At 45.2% G+C, this 12,141-nt stretch overlaps 2 protein-coding genes across 11 annotated transcripts in view; one reads left to right on the top strand and one right to left on the bottom strand.

Moving 5' to 3' along the window:
• Window positions 1–2,718, bottom strand: part of QTRT2 (queuine tRNA-ribosyltransferase accessory subunit 2) — a 37,204-nt gene extending 34,486 nt beyond the window's left edge. For 2 of the 6 annotated variants that reach the window (XM_049876962.1, XM_049876969.1), the window contains exon 1: window positions 2,604–2,635. The gene's annotated coding sequence lies outside the window, so the exon portion shown is untranslated. The other 4 variants (XM_049876990.1, XM_049876944.1, XM_049876933.1 and 1 more) reach the window with 4 other exon arrangements.
• Window positions 2,719–2,929: 211 nt separating this feature from the next.
• Window positions 2,930–12,141, top strand: part of CCDC191 (coiled-coil domain containing 191) — an 88,702-nt gene continuing 79,490 nt past the window's right edge. For 3 of the 5 annotated variants that reach the window (XM_049876810.1, XM_049876804.1, XM_049876779.1), the window contains exons 1-3: window positions 3,023–3,073; window positions 5,832–5,870; window positions 11,332–11,493. In XM_049876810.1, coding sequence (XP_049732767.1) covers window positions 11,357–11,493 — 137 coding nt within the window. In that variant the 5' untranslated portion in view covers window positions 3,023–3,073; window positions 5,832–5,870; window positions 11,332–11,356. Of the gene's footprint in view, window positions 3,074–5,831; window positions 5,871–11,331; window positions 11,494–12,141 lie in introns of all 5 variants that reach the window. The other 2 variants (XM_049876789.1, XM_049876799.1) reach the window with 2 other exon arrangements.

Genomic DNA, 12,141 nt, shown 5'->3' with positions numbered 1-12,141 from the left:
TCTTTTAGTCATCTAGTGCTGCTATAACAGAAATACCACAAGTGGATGACTTTAACAAAGACAAGTTTATTTCCCCACAGGAAAGTAAGCTAAAAGTACAAATTCAGGGCATCAGCTCCAAAGGAAGGCTTTCTTTCTCTATTGGCTTTCTCATCAATCTTCCCCCAGACTAGGAGCTTCTCCGCCCAGGGACCCCAAGTCCAAAGCACACGCTCTGCTCCCAGCACTGCTTTCTTGGTGGTATGAGGTTGCCCTATCTCTCCGTTAGCTTCTTTTATATCTCAAAAGAGATTGCCTCAAGACACAATTCAATCTTGCATATTGAGTCCTGCCTTACTAACAAAACTGCTGTCCATCTTCCCTTACTAACATCATAGAGGCAGAATTTACAACACGCAGGAAAATCACACAATACCAGGAATCATGGCCCAGCCAAATTGATACACACATTTTTTGGGGGGCATAATTCAATCTGTGACAACCTCCATTCCCCCTTTCTCCCCACCCCCCATTTCCTCAGAGAAGAAGAGATTGTAAAATGATTCTTGGACAGATTCTCTACACACTGTCATGGGAACAGGCCCACAATACATTAGGTGAAAAGAGCAAGCTGAGGTGATGACAAACTGTGTACGTACTTATAAATACACACCCATATCTGCCCCACATACATACTGTACAATGTATGTCAACGTATAGCAAAAATCGACATAAAGGACTCCTACTAAACAATATGGTCACAGAGCAGTGGTGGTTCGGTGGGAGAACTCTCAGCTTCCACACAGGAGACCTGGGTTCAATTCCCATCCAACACACCTCAAGTGCAGCTACCACCTATCTGTCGGTGGAGATGTGCATGTCATATGACACTGCCCAAGTTTCAGCAGAGCTTCCAGGCTAAGACGGACCTGGCAGAAAGACCTGGCAAGACACTTCCAAAAACTCAGCCAATGAAAACCCTGTGGATCATTAACGTCCAATCCCATTGTGCATGGGGTCGCCATGAGTCAGGGGCTGACTAGAGGACAACAACAACAACCAACAATATGGTACACTGAGTTGACTCAGAAAGACACACAGAAATGATGAACTACAGATTCTAGAAAAAAAACAAAATAAAAGATGAGAAGACTATTCGGAGGTAGAGCATTCGAAAATCCTTATGCTATTTTGGAGGAAGAGAGAGATAGTGAATAATGGTAAACGTTTTTACCTATATGTGTTAAAAATATAAAATTAACCATTAAAAGATTGGTGACAGAATACATAATTTCCAAATCCACTGGGGGAAGGGCTAAAATAAAATTGATTAATCTAATAAAAGGCAAGAAAGAGGAAAAGAAACCAAAAAGTCCATCAAAAACAGAAAATACAAAATAAGATAGTAGAAATAAGCTCAAATGTGTCTGTAAACACAATAAAAATTAGCAAATTAAATTCACCTATTGAAAGACAGGAAACCCTGGTGGTGTAGTGGTTAAGTGCTGTGGCTGCTAACCAAAGGTCGGCAGTTTGAATCCGCCAGACACTCCTTGGAAACTCCACGGGGCAGTTCTACTCTGTCCTATAGGGTCACTATGAGTCAGAATCGACTCGACGGCAGTGGGTTTGGTTTGGTTTTTGGTATTGAAAAACATAATGGTAACAGCAGCAACAAATATTTATTACGATTCACTGTGTCAAATACTGTTATTTACATATTAGCTCCGTTAATCTTCACATCAACCTCAAGAGGTAAAAACCCAACCCACTGTTGTCAGGTCGATTCCGACTCATAGCAACCCTATGGGACAGAGGGGAACTACCCCACAGAGCTTCCAAAGAGTGCCTGGTGGACTCGAACTGCCGACCTTTTGGTTAGCAGCCGTAGCACTTAACCACTAAGCCACTAACCCTTTTCCATATTCACACAAACGTTTAAACATACTTGCATATGACAGGAGGTGTTTTTGGTCATGGTTTGCTTTTACACAAATGGGAACACATTATACTATAAGCACTTTTCTGCAATTTGCTTTTCTCCCAGGTACAACGGATCTCTTTTCCAAAGAATAGACACAAAACTAACTTATCCTTTTAAAACAGCTGCTTAATGATATTGCATAGTTTGGATGTAACACGATTGATCCACGCATCGCTCTTCGGATGGAGAAGCAATCAAGTTGCAGACGAAACCCCAGGACCGCTGCAGCAGCCTCAGAGCAACGCTCCCCTGACCTCATTTTCAGGCTGAAGGTTAGCTGACATTCCCTGGGCGGTGAGCTTTACATACACCGATCTTTAAGGTTACAACAGCCCAGCGATTTAGGCACTCTAGTCCCCGTTTTGCCGGTGAGTAAACCGATGATCTGAGAATGATTAAAGAAGTTGCGAAAGGAGTCCTCGTCTCAGAGACGCAGCGAAGCTCCCACGGTTTGGGAGAACCGGACTCTGACGCCCAGCTCCCCCAGGGGCACCCGGAGAGGGAAGGACAGACAGACATAGCCGGGTACCGTTCCACTTACTGCAACTCAAGCGGGAAGTGTCTGGGCGCGAAACGACCCCTCCATGCGTAGCAGCCCCCACACCAGCGGGGAAAGGGCGCATACCTGCAAACCTCTCACCTTCGGGGGCCTTCCTTCAGGTACCGCCAACTCCGTGCACTTCGCTACCACGTGTCCGGCTTCCTGGGTTTGCGGCCCCTGAACCACCGCCTCCGGTGCACAGCCAGTCAGGGGCCACGACGTCATCACTGGGCGCCACTGGAAGGCTAACGCGGCGCGCTAATGGCCCGAAGGCCGCGCGACTGCAGCCGTTGCCATAGGTAACCGAGCGAACGCGCTCCGCCTGCGCTAAGCCTCCTGGGAGTGGTAGTTCGAGCGCGCCGGAAGACACGCCTTCTTTGTAGGGGAAGGAACTACAACTCCCAGCGTGACCCGGAAGCAGCCCGTGCAAAGGAGAGGTTGCTGCTGCCTTGGTTGCGGTCTGGGCCGGAATTGGGGAGATGCTGCTGGCCTCCCAGGAAAGGTCCGCCTCAAGGAAAAGGAGCAGGCTGAGTGGCTGGGAACGGTTCACAAGGAAGCCGAGTCCCAAGGTGACCCCTGTCGGGAGCTCTGGGGGGCAAGGACCGGCTCGAGGCGCCTGTTGGCTCCTGGACCAGCCGCCGTCCCTGCTACGCTCCCGCCCCCTTCTCCCGGGGCGTCCTTAGCTGGGCCGCCTGCCTTGACTGCCCCGTAGCCGGCGTTGCCCGAGTGAAGGGGTCTGAGGAGCTTCGGGATATGGGTACCCTACAGCATTGGGGGGGGCAGCACCGTGGGAGAAGTGGGTCCATCTAACGCTTTTCTCAAACCTCAGAGGTCGGTCCAGTAGACCCCATCCCTGGGGAGGGCATTAACGCACCCCACCCCCACACACGGACACACAATTTTAGGAAAGTTCCCGTACATTTCATTTTTGGAAGTTTTGCAAATCGGGGAACTGATCTTGACTGGGGGGGCAGTCCATGTTAAACCCTCTCCCTCCTGCCCCTGCTCTTCCAGCTTTGCATAAAGTCTCTAAAATGAACTCTGGAATGCAAGTGGATACTGAATTCTCAACCTTTGATTCACATGGGAATTTCTAAATTCAGCCAACATTCAAAAAAAGAGATTGTGTTCATATTTCTTAACCTCCTCCTTTTTTTTTTTTTTTTTGGACGCATTACAATCAGAGGACAAGAAAAACTGATAACCCCGTTTTAAACTTGAAGCGTATGGAAGAAACCCACCCACTGCCGTAGTCGATTCCGACTCATAGGGACCCCATAGAACAGAGTAGAAGTGACGTGTGTAAAGTCACAGTCACGTGGTGTGTGCTTTCCACAAACTACGTTTTTATCAGCGGCAAAAATAAATCCTTTAAATATAAATGAGAGTACCAGAATGGAGCAGCTGCTCAGCGTTTAGCTCAAGAACAATGTCACCAGCTGTTTTCACCCTTAAGTTACACTTTGCTAAAAAAAAAAAAAAAAAAAGCCTTTGGTAGACATGTGGCCTTTCTGAGGGCCTTAGGCAATTGTTTTTGCAGTTTATTCTGAACATACCAACTGAATAATGCACTGGGCATGCTCCACTTGATGAATATCTTGTCCCAGATACTGAAGGGTGAAGACTGGAGCCTTAGCAAGACTTGGAAACTGAGTCTGCTCCTGTTGTATAAGTTACATAATGGGTTAGACCTGAAATAGGTCATCAGTACAGACTTGATGAAAGGTAAAAATTGGGGGCAATTTCTCAGGACTCTAAAATACGGATTTTTGCTGCTCGTGCTCATTGTTGCTTCCTGGAGGATAAAGAGGTTAAAAAAGAAAACGGCCTCTTAAAGTTCAGTTGTGTTTTAACAGAATCAGCTCTTTGTTTTGATGACACAGTTATTCAGCAGTACAGCTGCATTAAGCAGTATCTGTTTGGAAACCCTGGTGGCTAGTGGTTAAGTGCTACGACTGCTAACCAAAGGTCAGCAGTTCAAATCCGCCAGGCGCTCCTTGGAAATTCTACGGGGCAGTTCTACTCTGTCCTGTAGGGTCACTATGAGTCCGAATCGACTCCATGGCACGGGGTTTGGTTTGGTTTTTGGTAAGGTGCTTGGAAGGTGAAGTGTTATGTAAATGAAAGAAGGTGTTATACCTTTCCCGCCTTCGTGTGTCAGCATGCTAGCTTAGATATTTATTTATTTAAAAGCCCACCTGAATGTTAGCAAAGCAAATGCCTCTATTTGTGAAGTGACTTTTGGAGTTCTGCGCTCTTCTGGCCGTTACACAGTGAAGAGATGTCCTAAGAGTCTGATTTCCAATTTCAGGTTAATATCTGCCCAACCCGGGTGGAAATTTACTTGATTTCTACCTCTTATTCTGCTTTGTAAAATAGAACTGTTGACCCCTCACCTCCACTCTCCCAGTTCTTATTGGACCAAACAATATCCCTCATCGAGGTAAAATAAGAAAACCTCTTGCTACAGGCTGTTCCTGAAAAGAGGAGGCTAAGGAGAAGGCCAACGAGCACAACATGGCCAACAGTGCTTGGCTATTAACCAAAAGGTTGGCAGTTCAAACCCACCCAGTGGCTCCGTGGGAGAAAGACCTGATTGATGATCTGCTCCTGTCAAGATTACACCCGAGAAGACCATATGGGGCAGTTCTGCTCTGTCACACAGGGTTGCTGTGAGTTCAGATCGACTCGACAGCACCTGCAACAACAAGGAGAAGGACACACCTTTCTCCAAGAAGATTTGCTTCCTTGACACTTGGATACGAAAACCGAAAGCCAAATCCATTGCCGTCAAGTCGATTCCAATTAGTAGCGACCCTGTAGGACAGAGAAGAACTGCCCCATAGGGTTTCCAAGGCTGTAAATCCTTATGGAAGCAGACTGCCACATCTTTCCCCTATGGAGCCACTGTTGGCTTCAAACCACCAACCTTTCAGATAATTTGGGTTATTAATTAGTGTCTGATTGGGTTTTCATGAGAAGTGTTACACTTAGTATTTCTCTTAGTTCTAACCCTGGGGAACTTAAAAAAATACTGATGCCTGGGCCCTCCACCAGACTGATTTAATCGGAATCTCTGGAGGTGTGACCCAAGCAAGGGATAAAAACAGACAATGTTCCAGAGAATCCTTAATGATACTGCCTCGCACTGTTATTCTGTGTTCTTCCATTGCTAATCAGGGCTGAACTTTCTAATGAAATGCTGGGGGAAAAGAATAAACGGCACTTTTTTATATGCTTTAGTCAAAAGGATAGATTAAACTGGCAAGGTTGGTAGAGATACAGCTGTTTATTAATATTCTAATATTCTGTGTGTATTATCTGCAGCCTGCCTTTGACCCTGACAATATGGAACACTGGATGAAGGTAAGGACATTTCAAAATTAAGACAGAAAAAGAATTGAGAATAAGACATAAGAGGATGGAAAAGGAATACGAATATGTCTCTGTTTTCCAGGTACTGTGCTATTTTGGGGCCCTGGTGGCACAGTGCTTAAGAACTCAGCTGCTAACCAAAACGTCAGCAGTTTGAATCCACCAGCCACTCCTTGGAAACCCTGTGGGGCAGTTCTACTCTGTCCCGTACGGTCGGGATGAGGTGCAGTCAGCTCAACAGCAGTGGGTTTTTATGGGTGCTGTTTTCATTCCCTTGTGACTATATGTTGCCTTAGTTTTTTATATTTTTTAGTATTTTTTCATTCTGTTGCTTCTCATGAAAGTGTTTTAAGTGTGAATGACGAGATGTAGACACGCCCTTTCAAATGCCACGAGGAGCCAGTGAAGAAGGGTAAAAGGCGCAGGGGAAGGGAAGATTTGGGACAGGATGTGGTGGCCTCCCCAAGATATTCGAAAGGCTTTCCTGTGGTTACACTGACCAAGGGAACCAATCGGTAGAAGCTACATGTACATCGTAAATAAAATTGTCTAATGACTAGAGTTACCCAAAAATGGAGGGGGTGTTCTCCTAAAGAGAAGGGTTTTCTAACACTGGAGGTATTCAGGTGGAGTCTAACTGACCATCTAGTGTTAGAGCTGGTCAGGGATATGTTTGAGCATTCATTGAGGGTGGAGTTGAGTTAGGTAGCCTCTGAGATCTCTTTCAGGCCTGACATGTATGTTTTTGAGTCCATGTGCCTTTTAAGTCAAGTGCACCGTTAAACTACTTTCGGAGCACGCCTTTGAGTGTCAGTTTCTCAGCTTGCCATACTCAGTTCATTTGTGTGGCACACGTTGCAAAACCATGCAACATTTTCCTGGGAGAAGTAGTCTTCTACCTGGTACTGTTTTGAAGACTTATTATCTAAATTGCCAGGCATCATAAACACCAGGCCAGGTGGGACCAAGGTCAGATGTAATAATTGTTAGCCATTTTTTCATTCAGCCACTTTTTATTAAGTGCCTACTAAATATTAGCCCACTATGTAAGAAATCCTGGTGGTGTAGTGGTTAAGAGCTATGGCTGCTAACCAAAAGGTCCGCAGTTTGAATCCACCAGGTGCTCTTTGGAAACCCTCTGGGGCAGTTCTACTCTGTCCTTTAGGGTCACTATGAGTTGGAATCAACTCGACGGCAATGGGTTTTTTTTTTTTTTTTCTTTCTGATGTTGGGCACTGGAGATAAAACAGGGAACGGGGCATGTGCACTCCCTGCCCTCTGGAGTTTACAGTTTAGTGGGGAATAAGCAACCTACTAAAAGCTAATGGGTTAAGGAGCATAATGGAAGCACATGGTGGGGGCACGAATCTAGATGAGACCCAGGAAGGCTCCCTAGCCAGGCTTGTCTTCTGAGGTGTCTCTAGGTAGATTCAGTCCTCCAGCTTATTGGCTAGTGGTTGAGCACTTAACCATTCGGACCACAAAAGACTCCTTCCAATGAAGTGGGGGGAGTGAAAGAGGGAGATGAATAGGAGGTTGATGTTAGAGAGTGAGTTGTCAAGTTTGGTTTGAGCAATGGAATGTACTGCGTGATGTAGTTCAGGGTGACCATGGGAGTGGGTTGCTGAAGTGGAAAGGAGGGGAGGGCTGTTGGAATCTAGGAGATGAAGCAAGCCCTGGACTGGTGAGTCACCCTCTGGGATGTTGAAGTCACTTAGAATCTGACAGAAGTTGGCATACAACTGCGAGCCCTGGGGCAGCTCATCCCAAATTCAACTGTCTATCAAAATTTACAATTCATCCTCCCCCAGTCTGATCAACTAACTCATTATGCCAAAGCATCCTGCTACTTGGTTGAGCTTTCTAAAAATCATTTTCCTTCTGTCAGCTCGGTGCTTGTGAACCTTCAGTGATTTCTGTGTGCCATCAGATGAAACTCCCTAAATTCCAGACTGGCATTTAAGGACCTGTCTCTGCCTGCAATGTTAATCTACCCTTTACGGTCTCTTTACTGGTATCCCGTGTCAGACCAGGTACCTTCTCCACCATCAGCTAAGTCTTCCCTTTTGCTTTGACTCATGCTCACCCTGCAACATGAAATGTGCTTCCTCTCTGAGACCTTAAAGCTCCGCTTGAGATGCTTCTCTTAGTGAACAACACCTCGCCCACCTGACCTAGCTAACCCCCATCCTCCAGTACTCTTTCCCTTGAAATTATTTCAGCATTTGTACATACTGATACAGCATCAAGCATTTGCTTCTATACAGAATGATTAAAAATGAATTGGACACTTTCAAAAACATATCACTCAGAAGACTTTGGTAGATGTACGTGTGGTACACACACGGGGGTACATCAAGACATTTGTGTTTCTTCGTGGCTTTCAGGAAGTGAAAGAGTGCCTTGTGGCTGTGTTTCTACTGTCCATGGTTGTCTTAGTTACCTAGTGCTGGGTAACAAAAAATACCACAAGTGGGCAACTCTAAAGAACAGGAATGGTTTTCTCACCGTTTGGGAAGCTAGAAGTCCAAATCATGGCATGGGCTGTAGGAAAGGTTCCTTCCTTGTCAGTAGCCCTGGTGTTCCTTGGCGTTCCTGGCTCGTACAGAGATCTTCACATAGTGTCTGTCTTCTCCATGTGTGTGCCACTGTGTCTATTCGGCTCTTTTTATAAGACACTGCTCAAGAAGGACCTATTCTACACATTAAAATAACAAGAGAAAACCCCTGTTTCCAAACAGGGTCATAGAACTGCCCCCATAGGTTTCCAAGGAGTGGCTGGTGGATTTGAACTCCACACCTTTTGGTTAGCAGCCAAACTCTCAACCATTGCACCACCAGGGTCCCTTCACAGGTACCGGGGTTAGGATTTTAACATATGTTCTGAGGGACTCAACTCTATTCATAACAATGGTGCTAGGCTATAAAAGGACTGGGACATACCACGGGATTGACATGCCATGGGACACGGGGGCACTTTTAAGATCATGTGAATAACCGTATTCCTTTACAGATGACATGCTTGTACATAACCTAGTTACTGAGTAATAACCTTTTGATGGTTCAGGGTTTTTTTGTTCGTGTTTTTTAATCAGCCTGTATTTTTTTAGAATTGTTCTTTAGTTGTTTATCATGCATGTGGCCTATGGAACCACAAGAAAAGTGAACTTCTTGAGACCAGAAGCTTTTCATTTTCTTTTCCTCTTAACCCCACCCCAGTGCTGACAGAGTAGCCTCCACCAGGGCTTATTGCAAGAATGAGTTCTAGGAAGACATGGTGTTTGTTTTACTGAAGTGTAACTTAAGATAGACCATCATTTACATACTTATTTTAGAGGAAAAAATGGTAAAGATGTGGTATTTTAAAAAAGAAATTCAGAGGTTGTTTCTAATCTTTAGCAGAATCTAGTATTTTTTCAAACTCTCAGAAATGTCAGTGATATCCCAGACGTTGGCTTTGTTAGAACCAAGCAAACATCTCTCTTTATTCCCTTATTTGTCAGTTCCAGACTCTACTCCTTTTTCAGTATCAAGATCAATCTCCCTTCTCGCATCTCCTGAGCTCTCTACCCTCCTTTTGAATAAGAACCTGTACACGTTCTGGCTCAGGTGGGATGGCGCATCCTACAGAGTTATCTCTTTCGCTCACAGTCCCATTTTTGTCTTTTATTTTTTGTTTGCGGGTATTAGCTTAAAAAATTAAAGTTGATCGGTTTATTTATACATCATTTACAGATACATGTATATATACACAAACATGTAACAGGAGTATGTGAAATTTGTCATGCTATCTTGGGTTTTCAGATCCTAAAGAGAAGGATTACTGTGACTATCTGATAAACGATAGATATGACCAAGGTGAATTTGGGCATATCTGAGACTGGATAATAATGTGTCCAGAGTGACCATATCAGGGGTGGGAGGTGTTTTCTTCACACCAACCCCAAGCAGATCATACTTTCTTCTGGTTTATCTTCTTTTCCTGTATGTTCTATTTTTTACATCTTTTTCCAATTACCCTTCGACTTTTCAACTTTATTCACCTACTTCTGTCTAATTAGAACTTAATATATGAAACCCGTGAGAATTTGGCAGGTAAACCCATGGCAGGCTTTGGCAGCGGCACTACCAATCTTTCCATGAAAGGCAAGAGAGAAAGTCATTTTCAGAGTAAGTCGGATGTCCATATAAACTACAAGAAGTACAGTTTCCTTTTAATAAAGTCTTCCATTTGTCCCTTCTTTGGGCAAGCATTTACTGGGCATCTGTTACATGCCAAGCACTGTTCTAGATGTTGGGGATTCCCTAGAGAAGGAGACAATCTCTCTCCTCAAGGAACTTACATTCTTCTGGGGAAGACAGTAAACAATGAAATAAGCAAGTCCTGTAGTATGTTATCAGATGGTAAGTCTATTGACAAAGTCAGAGCAGAGAATGGGCATAGGGAGAGCCAGGACAAGGTGATGACAATTTATACAGAGTGGTCAGAGAAGGCCTCACTGAGCAGGTGATGTTTGAACAACGGCTGGAAGGAGGTGAAGGAAAGAAGGTGTCTTAGTCATCTAGTGCTACTATAACAGAAATCCCACAAGTGGATGGCTTTAACAAAGAGAAGTTTATTTTCTTCTCACGGTAAAATAGAGTAAAAGTCCAAATCCAGGGCGTCAGCTCCAGGGGAAGGCTTTCTCTCTCTCTCTCAGCTCTGGAGGAAGGTCTTTCTGGTCAATCTTCCCCTGGACTAGGAACTTCTCTGTGCAGGAACCCTGGGTCTACAAGATGCTTGATGCTTCTTTCTTGGTGCTATGAGGTCCCCAACTTTCTGCTTGCTTCCCTTTTATCTCCTGAGAGATGAAAGGCGGTACAGGCCACACCCCAAGGAAACTCCCTTTACCTTGGATCAGGTAGGTGACCCGAGTGAAGGTGGTGTTCCAATCCCACTCTAATCCTCTCAACATAAAATTATAATCACAAAATGGAGGACAACCATACAATACTGGGAATCGGCCTACCCAAGTTGATACACACATTTTGGTGGGGGGACGTAATTCAATCCATGACAGAACGATATGGATATCTAGGGTAGGCAGAGGGGATGGAAGTGCAAAGGCCCCGAGGTGGGAATGGGCTTGGCGTGTTTGAGGAGCGAGGAGCAAGTATGGCTGGAGTAGGGCGGACAGAGGGAGGAGTGGCAGGCAAGGAAGCTGAAGTGTTCGCAAAAGGCCCGATGGTGCAAGGTTTTGAAGCACATGGTCAGGATTCAGCTTTTATTTTGAAGAGGTGAGGAGCCATTGAGGGGTTTTGAGTGGAGCCATGACATGATACGAGTTTAATTTTAAAGGATTTGCCCTGCCTACTGTCATGAGAGGCTTTGCAGAAACCCTGTCAGGAATTCGTGGTGTATGATGGTGACAGAGGCAATGACAAACGCTCAGATTCTGGGTGTATTTTCCAGATAAAGTCAGCAGATTTCCTGACAGATGTGTGTGTGTGTGCGCGCGCGCGTGCGGGCAGAGTCAGGGAGGACTCCAGAGTTTCAAGGTTTTCATCCTGAAGAACTGAAAGAATACAGCGTTGCACCTGAGCTGGAAGCCTGGAGGGCACAGCAGGAAAGGGGGTAAGAAAGTCAGTGAGCAGGAGGGAAGGTCCGGGGCTCAGGAGCAGGGTAAGTTCTTTTGGACTGTGCAGGTGAACCAAAATGCCAGGGCAGTGTGCCCACCTCCCTCGGTCCCTTCCGCATTCCCACGATTTGGGCTGTGTTTTTAATAGAATCTCACTGTTAAAACATCCTACAGTCCCATGATTCGGTTTACCCCGATTCTATGCACTGTATTTTGACCCGGGAGTGTTTCGTCCTGTTGTACACGGGGCCGCTATGGATCGGAACTGACTCAGCAGCACCTAACACCCTAACAACATAGTTTGCCTAGTATTTGATGGCAAGGTTTTTTTCATGGATAGTCATCTAAGGAAATGTAGTTACTCTGCCTCTGGTTTATACTCACATAAAGGTCCTGTTGTTGTTAGGTGCCATCGAATCAGTTCCGACTCAGAGTAGAACTGCCCCGGAGGGCTTCCAAGGAGTAGCTGGTGGATTTGAACTGCCAAGCTTTTGGTTAGCAAATGAGCTCTTAACCACTACACCACCAGGGCCCCCACGAAAGTCCTAGTGGTGTAGAAACTAATAAAACATTACATTTTATTTAAAATATCCAGATTCCAGGATCCCATTACTAATGCTCTAGACAAAAGTTATCTTAAAGCT

This window comes from Elephas maximus, chromosome 1 (assembly GCF_024166365.1).
Source record: "Elephas maximus indicus isolate mEleMax1 chromosome 1, mEleMax1 primary haplotype, whole genome shotgun sequence".
NCBI lineage: Eukaryota > Metazoa > Chordata > Mammalia > Proboscidea > Elephantidae > Elephas > Elephas maximus.
The sequence above is the reverse complement of the archived record's forward strand: the minus strand, read 5'-3'. Positions and strand labels throughout refer to the sequence as shown.